Source organism: Canis lupus, chromosome 38 (genome assembly GCF_011100685.1).
Source record: "Canis lupus familiaris isolate Mischka breed German Shepherd chromosome 38, alternate assembly UU_Cfam_GSD_1.0, whole genome shotgun sequence".
Classification (NCBI taxonomy): Eukaryota; Metazoa; Chordata; class Mammalia; order Carnivora; family Canidae; genus Canis; species Canis lupus.
Genome location: NC_049259.1, coordinates 3,357,565 through 3,376,783, shown reverse-complemented (window position 1 = coordinate 3,376,783; position 19,219 = coordinate 3,357,565). Strand labels below are relative to the sequence as shown.

At 55.7% G+C, this 19,219-nt stretch overlaps 1 protein-coding gene and 2 long non-coding RNA genes across 4 annotated transcripts in view; all 3 read right to left on the bottom strand.

Annotated features, from left to right (window-relative positions):
* The window catches only part of RASSF5 (Ras association domain family member 5), a 67,253-nt gene extending 56,469 nt beyond the window's left edge, over nucleotides 1-10,784 (bottom strand). The window contains exon 1 of the mRNA XM_038586086.1: nucleotides 10,301-10,784. Coding sequence (XP_038442014.1) covers nucleotides 10,301-10,754 — 454 coding nt within the window. The 5' untranslated portion in view covers nucleotides 10,755-10,784. The remainder of the gene's footprint in view (nucleotides 1-10,300) is intronic.
* On the bottom strand, nucleotides 1,210-9,444 carry LOC111094619. Of its 2 annotated transcripts, none has more exons than XR_005385612.1 (5): nucleotides 9,391-9,444; nucleotides 6,948-7,051; nucleotides 5,201-5,235; nucleotides 2,615-2,694; nucleotides 1,210-2,362 (listed from the first exon to the last, which is right to left on the bottom strand). It is a non-coding gene; the product is annotated as an uncharacterized LOC111094619 (long non-coding RNA). The 2 variants fall into 2 exon arrangements; XR_005385613.1 differs by having other exon boundaries at nucleotides 6,846-7,051; nucleotides 9,391-9,433.
* A 3,982-nt stretch (nucleotides 10,785-14,766) lies between the features above and the next one.
* On the bottom strand, nucleotides 14,767-17,638 carry LOC111094620. The gene is made up of 3 exons (XR_005385614.1): nucleotides 17,254-17,638; nucleotides 15,417-15,484; nucleotides 14,767-15,078 (listed from the first exon to the last, which is right to left on the bottom strand). It is a non-coding gene; the product is annotated as an uncharacterized LOC111094620 (long non-coding RNA).
* Between the last annotated feature and the right edge of the window lie 1,581 nt (nucleotides 17,639-19,219).

Here is a 19,219-nt window from a genome sequence, read left to right as displayed (position 1 = left end):
TGAGGGGATCCTCTTCTCACTCTCCCTGCACAGGGGTCTGGAGGGAATACGTGATATTCAATGGAAACAAACATAAATCTTCAGCTCTTTGGCAGAAGGGTGCTCTAGAAATATAAGGTGCTGAGATACATGACACAGCAGAAAGAACCACGCGCTGGAAGGCAGGTGCCCGGGACCCTGGTGCTGGGGCTGCCACCAGCTTTGGTTGGCCTCAGCTTCTTACTTTCTTTGGGAAAAAAAAGGCCGGGGGGAAGTAGGATGACCTAAGGTTTCGTGAAACTGTGAACGCTCCTGTCTCTCCTTATCTTTCACTCACACGACACACGGCCATTATCCTTCTCCAGGCAAGGACAGTTCTCCCGCTAATTAGTGCCCAGGGTGGCCCAGTTGCTGCCAGAGGCTGGGTTCCTGTCCCCCGTGTCCCCGGTAGTCCGCAGCCCTGCAAAGCCCGCAGGCTGGGGCCCACAGGCACCTCCCCTAACCATGCAGGCAAGTGGCCCCTGCCTGGGCCGTGACTCCCGCGGTGGCACCCTACAGCCCTCAGGCTCCGGCCGCGGAGTAGAGAACGCGGTCACCCAAGGGCCCACCTTCCACCAGCTCAGGGGCCCCGGCGAGGATGACCGCTTGGCCTTAAGACTCAGCCAACGAAGAGCCGTTAAACCCCACAGCCAAACCCTCTGCAGCAGGCTGCTCGCACACCCGCCCTTGGCCCTAAAGCTGGTGGGGTGTCAGCCCCCCTGTCTCCCCCCAGCCGGCGGTGCTGAGCTCAGCAGGGGGCCCAGGCCCGGCAGCCCCCCCCCCTCCCTTGGGCGCCACGAGGCCCCGGAAGGCCCCGGCCAGAGCTCGCACCTACCGTGAGCCAGCCGGGCCCGGCGGCAGAACCTGTGCAGGGCCCGGAGCCTCTGGGGCCCGGGGCGGCCCCTGGGGAGCCTGCGGAGGAGCCGCTGGAGCCCCGCCACCACTGCTCCGAAGCAGGCAGGAGCCGCCTCCTCGTCCCAGCCCTCGGTCATCCCGCTACTGGGGGTCCGCGGTCCCTCTGGGCCGGCAGGGGGGGCACCGATGAGTGGGGCTCCCCGGCCCCGGGGAGGCCTGGGCCTTGCTCCCCTCGGCCCAGCCGGCTCCTCTTCCCGACGGAAGCCGCAGGCACCTGGGACGCGGCCTCCTCCTTCCCAGCTGAGGCCCTTTCCCTCACCTCCCCCAATGGAAAACTTTCTATTCCTGGGGCTTTTAGCTTGATAAGATAAAAATGCCCCCACCAAACAGGCTGCAGGACAGAGCCGCCCGAGCTTCACTTCTCCGGAGTGCGGCGGGCCTGAAACCCAGGTCTCCGTCCACAGACGGCAGAAGCCACCGGTCATCGCAGGCCGCGGCCACCCGGGAGCTCGTCAGTGGATTTCTTTGGGGATGGCGGATTACTAATGCTTCGCCAGCGACACAGGCTCCTGGGGGACCACGGGGTCCTGCACATCCTCCCACGGAGCAGGAGCGGGGCGGGGAAGAGCGTGAGCCGGGCCAAGTGGCCGGGAGCAGGGAGAGGTGACCGGAGGAAGGGGGAGAACAGAAGGAAAGAACGGAGTCTCTCACACATAGGACAGAGCCGTCCTCTTGCCCTGCAACGGTGCTCACAAGGCATCCCCTCAACACTGACTCCCCAGAAGCTCTGTCACCCGGGCCAAGACAGGCAGCCGCAGGGCAGGCAGCGGAACCTTCCAGGAAAGCCGCTGGAGAGCGGCGCCTGCACCCAGGGGCCGCCCGGGGATTCCAGAACTCATCTGCCCGCTGCCCGTGGAGGACAGCTGCAGACGAAGGAGGGACACTCGTCCTGCACTGCGGGGGACTCAGGTGTGTGCAGAAACGAAGATGCCCCCCCCCCCCCAGGGTTAGGTCCAGAAGTCACGTGGGCTCTGCTATTCCTCCAGCAACTGCCAACCTGCCTCCCCTCCTCTGTGCTAGAGTTTGTCCCCGGGTCGCAGAGAATGCTGGATGCCATCCTATCCCAAGGCCCTGTCCTCAGGTTCACACAGAGAAGAAACTGTCGGTAGAACAAACCTAAGTTGCACTCTGATCCTCCACACAGGCCCCCCCATCGTCTGCCTTCCTCATAGGAAATCTGGCTGGAAGGTCCCCCTTAGATCACCCCTCACTGTTGAGGGCCTCAGTACTGGGTGCAACAACAATAAAAACTTGTTTGTCAGCTCGACAATAAAAGCACATTGTTGACAAGTCCTTTATTTAAGACAGCAATGCCCTAACAGAGCCCCTTTCTCAGGCCCAGGCACTGGTTCTTTCTCCCTCACTCTTCCTCAGCGAGACCGGGCTGCCAATGGCCTTTTTCAAGGCTCTCTAGGGTACCCAGCAACTTCTGCATAGAAGAGGGTCACAGGTGAGGCCAGGTCCTAAAGCAACACTTGGAGCCACCCAGCAAGGGTGGGGAGATCCCCAGGGGCGTCCAGAACTCCCACCCGGGTGGCGCCAGGCAGGGGGTGGCATTCCCATTCCCCGCTCTCAGGGAAGGAAACATGCATGCTTGAGGACGTCTACTATGAGTCACAGGTGATGGGGGAAAACCCCCCCCCGAAGGTCCCTTTTGGATTCGAGGATACACTGGTCTCACTTCTCCTTTCTCCTCATCACAGAGCTGTTCTTTGACAGGTCAAGCCACCAGGGAAGCCAGCAGGAAACAACTGGCAGACACTGGAGAAGGAATTTTGGGAGGCTCTAGAATCTTCCCTCCTGACCCTTTGAAAACTGGATAGAAAACTGTCGGGATAGTTTAGGAGCAGCGCTATCTAGGGGCGAGGGGATGCATGTGATCACCTCTTACAACCCCAATGTCTAAGCACCGACCAGATGACCTGCCTGCTGGGGAGGGAGTCCAGCCAAGGCCCAAAACAACTGGAAGAAGGAACAGCCTTCCTTATCTCAAGAGCTGGGCTACAATACATTCTTACCTTGAAATACCCCATTCATAGAAAGGTTAACTCCAGATCGCTTTTGAAAACACTCGTCACCGAATAGACATTTACGTATGGTATGTTCAACTCCTTGTCTCACAAATCAAGTTACAGTTGGGATCTGTTGTTCCCTTGAATAGTGAGGGATCTCTGAGGCGTTTTGTTGTCTCTTAAATCCTTTCCTCCCTTGCAGAAAGGACACAATTGTTTCAACAGAAACCACAAAACCTCAGCTTCCATTCAGCTTGAATGGAAAAAACAGCTTCCTCAGAGTCAGCAAGGAAAGTAAGCAATGAGACCCAAATGTAAGACTGGTCTGGAGGAAGACAGGGAGTCAGAGATGGGGAGAGAGTGGGGAGGGGTGCTTCCCCAGATTTGCTGGTCCTCATGTGGCCACACAACTGCCTGGGATAGAGCCAGAGGTCGTGAGGCAAGCATCCATTTCTATGAAAGCCCCTAACCAACCCTTCTTCACCCTAGCTGTCCCTTCTGAGACCCAACCTAATTTTACCCTGGTTCCTGGTTAGCCCTGTGTCATGAACTCTGACCCTGGGTCACAGCAAGAAGGGGCATGCGACAGGAAAAGACCTCCTACCTGCATTTCCATACTAACCCCCCTATGTATTCTGAAGACCAATCGGGGAGGGCAGGGCCAGAGAGAGACTCTTATTTCTTTCTCTTTTTTTTTTCCTTTCTTTTCTTTTCTTTTTTTTTTTTTTTAATATTTATTTAATCATGAGAGACACAGAGAGAGGCAGAGACACAAGCAGAGGGAGAAGCAGACTCCATGCAGGGAGCCTGATGTGGGACTTGATCCCGGGACTCCAGGATCACATCCTGAGCTGAAAGCAGATGCTCAACCACTGAGCCACCCAGGTGCCCTGAGAATCTTTTTTTTTTTTTTCTATCTTGGAACGCAGAAAAAGTTCACTTTTTGTTTAAAGATCTCATGACTTACACATGCTGAAAATCTATTTAGAAACCACACACTGGAAACAAGCTTAAGTGTAGCCAACTCTCAATTATTGAGGCACTGGCTGACTGTCTAGCTGGCACATGGCTTACCCACCCCTTGGCTCACCCTCTTTTTTTTTTTTCCGCACCTCTTTTTATGGACATTTCAACATTCGCTGGCAGAAGGGGAGCAGAGGAGACTCAAGGAACTTGCATGTTCAAATGACAGTAGCTTTAAGGCAAAATGCTGTGTTGGGTTGCGGTGCAGGTTTTGCTACTACAAATCTGGGTCATCTTAGAGCAGTCACTTGCCTCCCTGACTGCGGTGTTTTCTTCCCTGTGAGAGGGCCATGATCCCACCAGCCCTGCCTACTTCACAAGCCAGTGTACAAGAAAAGGCTTCATACCGGGCCAGGCCCATCTCTGCTCCCACAATTCTTTTCATTCTCAACTTCCCTTGTTCCACGAAAATATTCCCATCCCAGCAGGGTCTTAGGACACCAATTGGTATCAACAGCAAACACTCTTGATAATTCTTTCCCAAAGCCAGCGTCCAGTAGAAACAAAACATGAGGGATCCCTGGGTGGCGCAGCGGTTTGGTGCCTGCCTTTGGCCCAGGGCGCGATCCTGGAGACCCGGGATCGAATCCCACATCGGGCTCCCGGTGCATGGAGCCTGCTTCTCCCTCTGCCTGCGTCTCTGCCTCTCTCTCTCCTCTCTGTGCATTCTCATGAATAAATAAATAAAATCTTTAAAAAAAAAAAAAACACATGAAAGGATTTAAAAAAAAAAAACAGATGGGTAAAGAACATCACTCTCCTTTTAGGCCTTTTAGGTGTGATTTCTTAAAGGTCAGGTCACGTAAGCGAGTTTTCATTCTCTAGCAGCCATAGCCAATAGCCACAGCAGGCACCTGGGTAAGATCTGCCCTGCCCTGGAAATGTTTGTTCAAGAAACAGGGAGGGGGAGCAGAAGGTGGGGTGCAGGCCCTTCACGGCGGAGTAAACATGACCTGGCCCCGCTGTGGTCACAGGTGAGTGACATACCCTGCTACCTGCCTGCCAGTGACACGCAGGAATGAACAGACTGGACTTTCCAACTCCACTTCTCACAAACCCTCAGTACAACGTGAGCTTGAACTTTTCTCCCTGATGCCTCAGTGGGGCCAAGGCAGTAGGTGTGGGTAGGAAAATCCTGAAGAAAACCTGGGATGTTCTACAGAAACCAGGGGGCCCCGGATCCCTCAGTCAGGACAGGATATCCTCCCCGGGGAGGCCGTACACCCAGCTACCTTGCCAGGAGGGATGCCGCTGTTCTTCTTCCTTCCTGTTCACAAAGGGCAAAATGAGAACCCAACGTCACTGCTTTTTCCATGGGTGCATCTCTCGGGAACTTTCTCTGTGCCAGGAACCACAGGCAGGCTGGAACAGGCCTCACAGGAACTCGTCAGCCGCTGTGGCCAAAGACCACACCGTGGAGAGCTCTTGGGGTGCACGTCTCCCCAGCATGGTGTGTGGGGTGCTTCAGAGCACGCCCAAGCATCACCTCCCCAGGTCTGAGTCCACAGTCTTACCCTCGGGGCGGGGCTCCCCACGACTACTCCCAGCAAACCTGGGCCGCCTGGGGAAGGGAGCGCGTTGCCCCGTCTGACTTCATCACCTTGGCCCCCTTGCTCTTCCCCCCAAGTCTGCAAACACTCACCTGCCCCAGAACATTCACCTTGTCATCTGAGGAATGCGAACAGGAAGGGCCTCTGATAAGGCGCATCTAGAGCTTCGGCACCAGCCCTGACAGGGCCCTGCTAACAGCCCTCTGATGGGGCAAGGAGCAAGCGTGGCCGCGCCTCCGCCGGGATGCTGGGGGGGGGTGGGGGGGTGGGGGTGGGGGACAAGCCGGGCCGCGGCTTCTGGCACAGAGATGCTGGGCACGGCCTGAAGGACGGAAATGACCTGAAAGCCTGAAATGGCCCAAGGCCTTGGAAGCCAGCATCGGCGCCACCTGAGAGGGCTCGCCCCGCCGCAAGCTGGTGGCAGCATCCCTGCATTCGGACCCCAGAAGCCATCCCAGCCACCCCAGCATGACCGTGGTCGCGAGCGCAAGATCCGCTGGGCCCCTCAGGGAATGGGCAGCACTGGCCGGTGAAGGTCCTTCCTGAGCCTCCGGCCCGGTCCTCACACACTCCTAACCCTCGCGGCCCAGCTCCTGTGGCATGAGCCACGTCACCAGCCGGGCGGGGACCCTGGGGCCCGGCGGAGGGCTGTCTTTTCCCTGTCGCTCAGGGCCTACCTGCCAGGCCTGGCACAGGCCGGGTGACTGATAAACTTGGGGGGAAGAGAGACGATACCAGACCAAACCCTCAGCGCCGAGGGGGGACGTCAATCCACTTCCACCTAATAACTCCGCAGGATCAGCAGGCGAACACGCACGTTCATTACCAAGTCTAATTAGGCTGGCAGACAAGTGGCATTAATCATTTTTGACTGTACCTGGGATTCAAGCCCCCATCCCGCCATAATCAGAAAATTTCATGCTCTGATGAAGAGGGGGGACAATTAAGCCCACATTTAATGCTTTCACTTTCATCTTTTCAGAAGACAGGAAGCAGGGAGGAGAGGAAACAGGATGCAGCTTGGGGACCTCAGAAGGCCTCCCTCGAAACATTCCAGATCTGTTCTCTGTCCCCAAATTCACACATACACACACACACACACACACACACACACACACAGTCATGCCACTAGGACTTTTCCTAAGAGAAGACCCCAATTAGAGCCAGGGGTGGGAGGAACTAGAAAGGGGGGGTGGCTCCATTCTCTTTAACAACTCAACAAATGTCCTTTCCTCTAACCTCCACAGCCAAACAGGGGCCTGAGTCCATGAAAATACTTCAAGCCACGCATTTCAGTGCCCCCAGGTATACTGGACAGATAACGTACTTTCCAAGTGCCCAAGTGTTCTAGGGTCTGCTGCAGGGCAGCCCGGTGCCTTTATCCCAGGAAGGGTCGATGTCCCAGTGACCTCTTTTACAACGAACTCACGGTAAGAGATGACTCCGTAGGATCCAGTGGCTGTCACACGGGTGGTTCCAGTCTTTACAGAGAGGCAGGTTGAGCCCAACCATGAAGGAAGGGACAAGACAGAGCTGTGAAGGTAGGACAAGGGGCCCTATGAGACATAAGTCTCACTCGCCACAGAAAGTGTCCCTTGCCCCCGAGGTCTCCTGGCAAGCTCTCCTTCCCACATCATAATTAAATGTCTATTGGGGGGGTAGGTAGGACAGGGAGCCCCAGGGCTCCCCTTTCAACCCTGCAATTCCAGTCATTTAACACTTCATAGGTCTGACCAATGACGCCTCCAGAGAAGACTCTAGGCACTCGCTACCATTATGTAAGGTATGATCCCTCCTTGAATGTTGACTTGGAACTCAGTTTTCCCATTTTCCAAACTTCTAGTCCAGGAAGGCTTACATATCCACAAAATGAGATGAAAGGTAAAAGGTCAACGCTGTGTGTCTTCTACAGAAGAAAGGGTCCGTGACCTGTAAAGGACATTTCCTGATACCAAGCCAAAGGGCAGCCGGTGACTTTCGCACGTTGTTTGCTGTGGACCCTGCCCTCCTGGAATGCTGGAACCGGATTCTCACCACTGCCACTGCCCCTACCCCAAAGCATACACACTCATTCACATACTCTCTCTCTCTCTCTTTCCGTCTCTATCTCTCTGTCTCTCTCTCCCCCAGTCCCCACTAGATTTCTTTCTCTATCTCATAAACATGATTTCTTTAATCTTGGAAATTAATATTCACTCTGAACCTCCCTTTTGGCAAATCCGGCATTAACCAGAACCAGTTACAGACCGGGAAGTAGGGGTAAGTTGAAGTTAGAGGGGCTTTCACCAAGCAGGCAGGCAGAGTGGGAAGACAGCTTTCCCAACGTTTCCCTGGTTAAAAGCCGGTCTTGCCAACACGGCTCCTACCCCTTGTCAGCCTATTGCCTAGACAGATGTCATTCATGTACCACTGCCCTTCTGTTTATTTCTAAGAACAGAGAAATTTAAGAGTAAAAAATGAGCCACCACCTTCATCAAAGGCTACTTACTGAGGCTGCTCTGTGCCTGGCACTTTGTTAGGGGCAGATGAAATAAAGGCAAGACACTAATACCTAAGTGCTCTCTAAGCCACTGGTATTCAGTGAGGATGCTCCTCGGCCACACCCAGCAGGAATGGTGTTTCTGGAGGACAGCCGACACCCGCACATCCGGGGATGCTCATGGCACTCACTTCCCCACTTAGTTCAACCAGGCAGGGTTTGAGAACTACACTCACTGCGTGGAAGGGTGACCCTCAGAGGTGTCATGAGGCCAGACAAATAACTGCGGCTGTCGGATGGGAGGGGATAACAGAAACGTTCACAATGCATTTTGCCAGGCACTGTGTTAAAGCACTTTACATATATTCGTTCATTTAATTCTCACATTAACACAATGAAGCCGACAGGGTTAGCCTCATTTTTTTTTAAGAGCAAGAAAGCAGAGCACAGAGATGCCCAGAATGACACAGAGATTAAGCGGTGGAGTAGGGATTTGAAACAGGTCCTCTGGCTTCAGTCTGTTCTCTTAATCGCTGCATGCTATTGCCTTTTTAGAGTCCTATTTCTGAACCTTGCTCTTGAAAACAAAGATCAAACAAACCAACCGCAGCATGGAATTAGATGGTCAACTTAAAGGAAGATGCTCGGGGAGTGCAGCCAGCTGTGTCTTCACCTGCCAGCGCTCATTCGCTCATTCGCACATCAGAACATTTCTCAACTGTTCCCACCCAGCCACAGGTCCCCAGCTAGTTAAATATTAATAATGACAAACAGAGACTCCGCTCCTAGTCCCTTGATTCCAGCTCTGCTCCCTCTCTGGTGTTCAGACATCCCTGGGTGATACAGTCCCCAAACGTCTTAATACAGACTAGAATTCCACTGAAGTGGATTTCCCAGGATTCCAGCACAGCGAACTCCAGGACGGTGAGTGCTCCCTCTGTCTGTGTTTATAGACGTGGGGGGTACAGTAAAGTACCCGAGGACCCCTGAGAGGGCAATAGTTGCCAAGACGTCCATGGGCAAGTGACATTTGATTCTACTGTAAGGTCGGGAGCATTTACCGAGTGGCAGCTGCCCTCCAACCACAACACCCACCTCTATGAAGTCTGCTCTTTCCTTTCGTGTTAGCACCTAAACCGTGAGTTCTGCTGGCAGAGGGAGCAACACCTACTCTCCCCTCCAATCTTTCCCTTCTGCTTGACCCTGGCTTAGAATGTGAGCTTTCCTCCCCTGAAGCCAGTCGCAGCAGGGGACACCCTGCACAGCCTCTGCTGTGAACTGCAGAGACGAGACGGGCAAGGTAGGGTTTTCCTGATGGGGAAGCAGCTGCGGTCAGATGGGAGATGTGGGCCCTGGGTCCTGGGGGAAGGGCCCTTCGCGGACAGATACAAACCACAACCCATTTCCAGAGATGCTTGTTAGGGGCTGTGCCATCCTCTGTGCTTTGTACTTCAGATATTTAAATATCTCTGTAAACACGTAAACACATGGATATGGATATCCTCCACCAAACACGGCAACTGCAAATATGGGGGCGGGGAGAGGACACGGTTAAAGAGATACCCGTGCCTAACTGGATGAAGAAACAAAAATAATAACCCTCACCCCCAAGAAGACTGCAAATTTGCTCAGCAAGTCTACACGCTGGGTGTCCAGTGTTCTACAGTCAGGTTTCAAGCAGAGCCTGGCTCAGAAAGAGGCTGGAGGGGCCTGAGAGCTCCAGGGAGGAAAGTACTGGACAGGGAGTTGACACTGATGACTGGTGCACCGCCTAGGGGGAGGGTCAGAGCGGAAGGCAACGAGGGGGGAGGGGGCACGGTCCGGGTGACCTCAGGCTCACTTCCACCCGCAGCCCCTTTCCATCCAAAGCCGAACCGGGTCTCTTTCCCGTCCCAACAGTGCGCCCTGGAGGGGGGTGCACCACAGGTGGACACGCACCGCGGGCCTGGACCGCGGGAGACAAGCCGTTTTCCCATTAACCCTAATAAGCACGGGTCAAATGGCCGTGTCAAGAGCAGTCTCAGCAGCCACTGTCACGAAGCTACAACAAAAGCAAGCGGGTGCGTGGGAGACAACGGAATGACCTTGCCGCGGTGGTCCTCATCCGCAACCCGAGAGCGCGCGCGTGTGTGTGTGCGCGCGTGTGTGCGCGCAGGGGAAGCTACGCACCTGTCAGGGAAAGGGGCATTTGTTAAGCCGGCGTAGGCACACCTGGCGTGCCGGCAGCCCCTGGAGCACACCCGCCCGGAGGCCTCCCGCGGCCCCCCGAGCCCCCCCCCCCCCCGCCCCGGCCTCGCACTCACTCGCGCAGCGCAGCGCCCGCCGCAGCACCTCCCGTCCGCACAGGTCGCACCAGCCGCGGCCGCCCCGCAGCGCCAGGTCGCCGAAGCGGTGCCCCTCGCCTCGCTCCACCGGGACGCGGGGGTCCTGCGGCTGCTCGAAGATGCTCCGCACGTCGCGGGGCCGGGGCGCTCCGGGCCGCCGCCGCAGTCTCTGCTGCAGACCCGGCCGGATGGGGCGAGGGGGTCTGGGCGGCCGCGGCTGGGGCTCCGCGTCCGCCCGGGCGGCCCTGCGGGCGCCGCGCCCCTCGTGCGCCCCGGGCGCGGTGGACAGAGGTGCCGGGGCGCAGCGGCGCGGGGAGCGGCCGGGGGGCGGCGGCGGCGGCGGCTCGGGGCCGCTCAGGCTCTGCAGGTACCGCGGCGGCTCTGGGTCCAACAGCAGCCGGTAGGGACGCTGCCCGATGGCCGGGGACGCCATGGCCACGCGCGCCGGCGGCGGCGGCTCCCGAGTCCGCTCGAGAGGCGGGCGGCCCGCCCTCCCCCGCGCGCCTTTAAGGGGCCGCAGCGGGCGGGGCGGGGCGCGGCGGGGCGGGGCGGGGCGCGGCGGGGAGGCCGCCCGGGGAACCACCCGCCGCCGAGCGCGCGCTCCGGGGCGTCTGCGGGAGGCCGAGCGGACGGCCCGGGCCGCTCAAGACGCGCTGCTGCCGCCGCCGCCGCCTGCAGCCCCGCCTCCTCCGCTCTCCCGCCGCTTCCCCCGCCCCCCGCCCCCCCACGCCCAGGTGAGGGCGCAGGAGGCCGCGGGGGGCCTAGGAACTAGCTGGGGGGGGCGTCTACGGCGAGGTCCCGGGCCGGGGCGCGCACATCCTCGGCCTCCCCCGCCCCCCCCCCCCCCGCCGGGCGGAACCGCGTGACCCCCAGGGGCGCGCGGCGGGGACGCTGCCCTCGCCGACCGCGGGACGGGCTGGATTTCCCCTACCGGGTTCCCCTTTCCCGGAAGCCTGGGGTGCGGATGACCCCGGGCCCGGCCCCCGAGAGCGCCCCCCTCGCGGCTGCGGAGCGCGCGTCTTCCTGGGTCGCGGCCGGCTCTGCCCGCGGCTGCCCGGGGACCCCGGGACCCCCCTGCGTCAGGAGAGGACGGCGCCCCCGGGGACCCGACGCCGGGTCGCTTTCCGCTGCCCCCGAGCCTGCTTCACAGCCTCCTCTGTCCCTTCCATCTGGTGGCTCCGATTCCACCGTCTTGAGGCTTAATATTCGTTGAACGGAGAGCCCGGCAGGTTTTCTTTACACCGGATCCCGCCAAGTTAGCAGCCTGTCCTGACCGTCTCTCGCGGGCGGGGAACGGGACTGCTGGACCTTGGAAGGGGCCAGAAGCATGGCCCTGGGCCCCCTCCAGCCTCCAGCCTCCAGCCTCCAGGGTTTGTTTTTTGCCTGTAAACTAGTCTGGGAGTGGGAAGACAGGCAATTGCATTTGCGATCCACTCTTCTGACGCAGTGACCACCGCCCGTCCTCGTAAAACCTGGGGTTCAGTTTGGTTGATTCAACAGAGGTCACCAACTTTGAAAATAATCTAAAGTCCTCTCGACCTCCCACTGGCACCCTCTCCTTCCCAGGTCAGAGATGGGACTCCCCCCAGCGCCCGGTGGGGGAATCTTCACTTTTGCTTTTGCTTTTCCTTTGGAGGTAAGTTTTAGATGATTCCTAAAATTTGGAAAGTCCAGTGATCAGGGAATTCCCAGCCTGCTTCCGTCCACAGCTTCTCCTTCATGGTGATGGCAATCAGAGAGCCCTTTGCGTTGAGGCAGGGGACATGTTCCAGGTGCCGGGCCTCACCGGAGGCTGGAGCTTCTCACCTCAAGAGGTGGTCTCTGGGCACAAGGGAAAATAGCCAACCCCACAGTGTTACAAAGCAGAAGGAGCTGAGATGAGGACGTGTGCCCCGGGAGCCACCCCTCTTACTTCCCTTCCCATCAGCCTGCTGCCCTGGCTGAACCTTGCTTTCTCTACCATCAGTGGTTTTCAAACTTCGGCATGTAGCACAGTCACTTGAAGAACGGGCTCGGTAAATCACAGATTACGGGGCTCCACCCCCAGACTTTCTGAGTCAGTAAGAGTTTAGGGCTGAGGTTTGAGGTTATGCATTTTTGACATCTTCCCAGGTGGTGGTGCTGCTTCCAGAGAAGCAGATCTAAGGCGGTGATTAAGTGGGCTTCTCTGTTCCTTTCCCCACAGGGCAGATGAGCTTCAGGGGACACACTGAGAAAAATTCATCTGGGGAGCTCTCCCTGAATGCTTTCTGCGGAATATTCACACAGGAAAGTACAATTTGCCTTTTTGGTCTTTTATTTCCACCTCTTCCACTTTTTCTGCATTTTCTTGGAGTTGTTGCAGACACCTGTGTTGCATATAAAGATCTGTTTGTGCCCACCCTTTGTTAACCATCCATCACCACAGGCTTGAGACTCCTTGGAGGAGATCACTCCCTCGCAGGGGGGCAGTGAGCTGGGTGAGGTCCAGGGCGTGGACCCAGCTTGAGCTCCGGGTGACAGCTTGATGTGGCAAGAAGAAAGGACCTGGCAACGAGTCCATCACTGGGAGGCCAGTTCTGAAATGCCATTTGTGAAATAATTGCCAACAATTGCCATCTCTGTCCTCCATCCCTAACCCCAGCCCCAAGCACAAATTTGGGCAGCCCAGCCCAGATGCCCTGGATAGAGGGGCTCGTGGGATGAGTGTCTCCTTTAACCCTGTGAAACTGAGGACTGTCTGGAATAACCAGACAGAAACCCCTTCCCAGTTGCCTGAGCTGCACGGAAAAATGCACTGGTTTTCCCTTCCTGCTACAGCTCTGATTTGGAGGAATGGGGGTGGCTGCTGTCAGCCCTGAATGGCAGAGGAGATTGTGCAGGGCCAGAGCCCTACATTTGGCTTCTGGGATGGGAATGGAGATGAAGATGGAGATAACATAACTAATGTAACCAACCCAAAAAGTTTATCAAGTTTATCTGAAGGTTCATCTGCCTGAGCCAAGAAATTGAGGTTGGGAGAGGTAGTTGCCATCCCTGCCTGACTCCCAACGGGAGGCTCCCTGCCTGGGACGTCCTCTGATACCATCTTTCCCAGCCCTGTCACTTTCTCCCCTGAAGGAGCAGTCCTACGACACACACACACACACACTCTCTCTCTCTCTCTCTCTCTCTCTCACACCAGTCAGTCCTCCTTCCCCAGGGAGGAAGTACTAAATAAACTCTAGCCTCATACTAGGGTCAGGAAGATGCCGGGCGTAGTAGTGTTTGATGCTCAAGGTTCAGAATTGTTTGGATTGGTCTTTGGTCAGGCAGGCTGCTAGGGTAGGACCACAGCGTCTGCTGAGACGCCTCCACTGAGAGTTCTTCCCATGTTCGCAGATCCTCTTGGCTCAGAGCCATTGACTTTTTTTCTGTTTGTGACTCACTCCCAGAAGAGTAGGTGTGCTGTTTTTATTTTTGGCCAAGGGGAAGGATTATGGCAGTAGCCTGAGTGCGCGGTCAGTGTGTGAAGTCACTTCAGAGGTGGTCCTGCAGTGTGCTGCTTCCTCCACTGGCTGAATTGTTTCGGGGCTGGTCCCCACAGTCTCCTAGCGAGAGTCCCAGTAGGAAGGAAAGGGGAAGGACAGAAGGCATCCCGACTTTCTGAAGGGGGGAAGTTTTTGGTTTTGTTTGGCTTTGAGGTATTTGAAGATGCTGAAATCCCCAGAGCATTTAGGGGACCTCCCAGTGATTCTGAGAGTACAGCTGTTTGCATAGGCTCACTGGACCAGTCGGGACAGGTTAGGTTAGCTGCAGTGATAAACAACTGGCAAATCTCAGTGCCTTTAAACCAGAAACTTCTCTCTCATTCATATTACATGCCCTTTGCCAGTTGCCAGGGAGGCTCTTCTTCAGAGCTGCTCAGGGACCCAGGCTGATGGAGCAGCCACCACATCGAATGGTGCCGGACACCATGCCGGAGGGAAGCCAAGAGAGCCTGGAGGCTCCTACGTGCATAGCCTGCCCTCCACAAGGGGAGCAAGTGCAGTGCCAGCCTGTGCTCAGAATGGAGGAAGAGCTGGAAATATTTGGCAAACACTAGTGACCAGTGCAGACTTCAGGGGCACAGAGCAGTTCTTCACTTACCAAGTAGCCAGCATCCACTTGCTAGCAGGCGCTGGTGTAGGCACTAAAGATCCAAGAGCCGGGACGCCTGGGTGGCTCAGCAGTTGAGTGAGCGTCTGCCTTCGGCTCAGGGCGTGATCCCAGAGTCCGGGGATCGAGTCCCACATCGGGCTCCCTGCATGGAGCCTGCTTCTCCCTCTGCCTGTGTCTCTGCCTCTCTCTCTCTCTCTCTCTCATGAATAAATAAATACAATCTTTAGAAATACATAAAGTTCCAAGAGCCAAATGGACATGTTCCTGAAGCTTCCATTACAGTGGGAGAGCCAGATAATAAACATGCAAACGTAAGTGTGATATAATGTCAGGTCCTGAGTACTTTATGGTGAAAAGTCAAGGCCATCAAGAGGACTGAAAATAGTGAGGCAACTATTAGGGTCAGGTGGTCAGCAGAGACCTCTCCAAGGAGCAGACATTTAAACAGAGCTGAATGGAGTAAGCCCTTTGTCTCTCCGAGCAAGGGCAATCCAGGCTGAGGCAAGAGCAGCCCCAAACTTTCCCATACCTTAGGAACACAAGCTTGTTCCAAATGTGTGTTCCCAGACGCCACATCCAGAGATCCAGGAAGTCTGGGTATTGTCCTGAGTTCTATAGGAGTTGGTTAAGGTGACTCCCTGAAAATGAGACCAAGGCAGTGAGTAGTTGGGATGGTGTGACCCATCCATAGACATTTGAGGGGAAACACTCTTAGCCTTGTTGACTGCAGGGCTACAGCTCCACAGGCTACTTCCTTCCCTGTGGGGGCAGCTTCCCTGTGGTTGCATACAGAGCTCGCCTCCCATGGAAGTGGGGAGTGATGGGGGTCCGAGTAATGGGGATAACACCACCTATTGCTAGACTGAGCAGGGACCATAATAAAATGCTGTTGGAGAATTAAAATGTTCGTCGAGGTCTCTCATCCAATGCCATGTTTTCTACCTGTGTACTTAAGAGATAAGCATCCCATACTCACGACGTGCCTGGCACTTTGGGCTTCGATGACTTGATGTTCATGGTAACTCTGTGAGATGGCTGACATTCCTGTTTTACAGGTGAGAAAATTGGGGCTCAGAGAAGTCATGTGACTGTCCCAAAAAGATGTCAAAGCTGTCACAATCTGGACTCAAATGCACAGTTTTGCCTTTGCACTCCCCAGCTGGTGTGGTCAAAAGGGCAGTGTTTAAACATCTCTGATCTCACTCTGCAGGTGCAATTTAAAGAGTCAGGAAAATATTTCCCCATTTTTCTTTCCCTGTTGAAGCCCTGTTCAGCTTTCAGGGTCTAGTGTCTTGAGCCTTAGAGTTGCCATAGAGCCTTCCTAGAGTTGCCTAGACCGGATCCATCACTCTTTCTCTGGCAAATCCTACAAGGCACTTGTGTCTCTAACATTCACATCATCCTAATGTGAGTCACAGTTACGTTTGTACATTTTGCCTTCCCCGCCTGGGTCTTGTTGGTCTTTCTGATCACAGTGTACAGGGCAAGTAAAAGATGCTCATTAAATGTTTAATGAGATGAATTCAGCTGTCAGCTCCCAATCAGTACATAATCCAGAACCCATCTCTTAACACCCTTTGGGCCATGGCCCCTACACCCAGGGAGGGCAACAAGGAATTGCCTGGCCCGGGGAGAACAGAAGGCACTCAGCGACCTGCAGGGGCTGGGGAGAAGTGGCAGGGGTTTGGGAAACTCCACCTAAGACTCCTGTACGTCCTCCAAAGTTGATGGTCACCAGGGTGGATTTCACGCCTCCTCGGCCGGGGGTGAGGGCTGCTAGGACACCATCCCCACGTCAGGAGGATGAGTTTTGTGTCACTGAGCTCCAGTGCTCCCACAGGGATTCATCTCGGTCCTTGACAGTACTTAGGACAAATCAGGGTCGGAATGTAGCAGGGATGTGAGGGTATCACTGTGTAGGGTAGGGGTGGGTGGGGCTTGTTTGCCAGCAATTCGGTGGCGCCTCCCCTGTCTGCATCTCAATGATGAAACTTTTCCATCCCAAGTCACTGCAGAGCTTATGATAAGACTGGGTCATGTGTGTATGTTTCTTCTTTCCGTTTGGAAAAACTCAGTTATTCCAGGCCGATTTGTCAGCAGCTTTTCCCCTTCAGCCAGAGGGGAGGCTCCAAGCCACAGCCACTGCATTCCAACACTAAGCTAGCTCTGAGCCCATCGCTGTGGCAGGAAGCCAGGGACTGGGACTGGGACAGACCAGCACAAGCACAGTGGCCTGGATGGCCTTCCAGGCGAGCCCTGCTCGCACCCCAGCCCACCACACGTGTGCACACACGCACACACACCTGTCTCTTCTGGGTCTGTATTTGTACTCTTCATTTCGGCCCCCGTTTCCCCCTCATTCTCCTTTTCCCTTTCCCTGTCCATCTCTTTATCACTCCATTCCTGTCCGTCCTCCCTCCCGCCCTCTCCCCTGTCCTCATTCCCTTCTCTTGTCTCCCCCCACACACCCTGTCTCTCTGCAAAGGGTGCAAGGAAAAGACCCAACTGCTTGAGGTGACCACTGAAACTCGGAGCTTCCAAGGGAAATAATCTGAAGCTACTTCAGGCCATCCTGGCCCACTCCTTACCAGCACCACCCCCCACATTGCCATCACTTGGCTTAGGATTCTTTGCAAGATGAAGGGGAAAGAAGCCAGGAATTCCACCCTTTACAAAACCACTGAAGCAGCCTGGACGTGAACCCCAGAGAACCCCAAAGGACGTGAGGCTCACTCTGCTGAAGTGAGACAGCTCCATGAGAGCAGACAGTGGGTGCAGTGGGAGCGTCTGTCCTGTCCCCTCGCCTGGCTCACCTGCCTCAGCTGTCAGGTGGGGAGGGGGGCGCACTTAGGCATATACCACCTCCTGCCCTTTGGCCTGTCCTGGGCCATTCACACGTCCTCTGCAGGATGGTTGCAAACTCTGCCTCAGTGTTCTCAAGCTCTAGCTTGTGTAAGAATCACCAGGGAAGTTCATCAACAATGCAGGTTCCTGGGCCACACCCGTACTGACTGGAATCATGTGGGTGGGTCCCAGAATCTATGTTTTGAACCAGGACATCAACCTCTCAAGAGGAAACTGAGTGGTTTCCAAGACAGACAGAGACCATAGGCCTCCAGCATTAGGGCACAGAAAAGAGACCTCAGGCCCTCCACGCAGGCTGTGTGTCCGGCGTGCAGAGCTGGGATGTGCCCCCACATCCTCCTGGGTAGGCCCATTTTTAACCTGGCCTGGTCTGTTTTAAGAGGATGCTCTCCATGAACCTGAATAATGTATGGATTCTTCCCAGATGACTGAACTGAGCCACTGCCTGGTGCACCTGAAACCAGAGCTTCTGTTTCTTGACCCACCCTGTGCAGGGGCTTCACAGCCAAGCCAGGTCGGGGTGGGGAGGGTGGGCAGAGAATGAACATTGTGTTTCAGGCACTTTGTGTAAATAGCTGATCTAATCCTGTCACTTTGAAAGATATCATCACCATTTTACAGATGAGGAGACCGAGGCACAGTGTCTCAGCACACCCTCCACGCAGGCACCTGAGTCCAGTCTTTAAAATCCCCAGTCGGGGAAAAAAAGAAAGTCCCCGGTCGGACTGACCTAAAACTGGCTTCTATGGTTCCCTGAGGTAAAGCTCAAGTTCTTTGGCATGGCCTTCTCCCTTTCCTCAACACTGACGTCCCACTGGAGCTTACTCTTCAGTGACACACATACTTACAGTCCCCACCATGCCACGACAGGCACTGGCCCCAACGCCAGGGATGCCTGCCATGCCTTCCCTGCTAGTAACTCCACTCACCTGCCGAGGCCCCAGTCCAGAGCCCACCTGTTCCCTATGTCCTTCCCTGATACCCTCCCAGGCTGGCATGGGCAGGTCCCCTGGGATGACAGTGATGTAATGCTACGCCTGAGCTGGGTGTTCCTAGCCGAGCACTCTGCTCATGACACTGGAATGCCTCCACCACCGAGGTGAGCTCCTCCGGGGCAGGCGAGCCATCACAGTCCCCTGTGGGCACCTGTAACAGCCCAGCGCACTGTGGGTGCTCAGGTCATGTCCAAGGAACCGAGTGGACTCTTCATCTCAAGCGTTAGGAATCACTATAGGGAACACAAAGGGACTTTTAAGAAGCCTTGAGACACCTGAGGACCTTATAAAGTTCTCCTGAAAAAAAAAAAAAAAAGTTCTCCTGGACGTGGGCCTTCGTCCAGTTCCTCACTCCCTACTGCCATAGGAGCAGAACCTCTGCAGAAGTTTTAAGTGGGGGGGGGCATGCATGTCGAGGGCTCTGCAGGAACAAGCTGAAGCCTTTGAGTATGTCTCCGCTGGGCTTTTCTCATGAGATCATAGGCTCTGGATCATATCATCCCCCAAAAATCTACACTTGGCTTTCAGGGATCCCCTGGCTCTTTTGCTGAGCTCCACCAAGCATGTGTGATCCAGAGGCAGCTACAGCTGCCAGGGAAAGTCCATTCTGGGACTCCCCTGCCGGGCCTTTGGTGAGCCAGAAATGTCAGCCAGAGCTTCACGCAGGCAGAGCAGTCCGGGGGGCACCCAGGGCCCAGGGGCATCGAGGCGGCAGCTGGCTCCAGGGGCCCCAGAATCTGAACCCTTTGGGCTTCAACGACCCCATGGACCACCTCCTCACCCCACTGCGACCAAATGGCACACACGAAGCCACTTAGGCTCAATGCCAGCAACCGTCCAGGGACCTTCCCCTGGGCCTTTTCCATAGAGAATCAGTACAGAAGGTGCCAGACATCAGGACCTGGGCTTCCTTACTTTT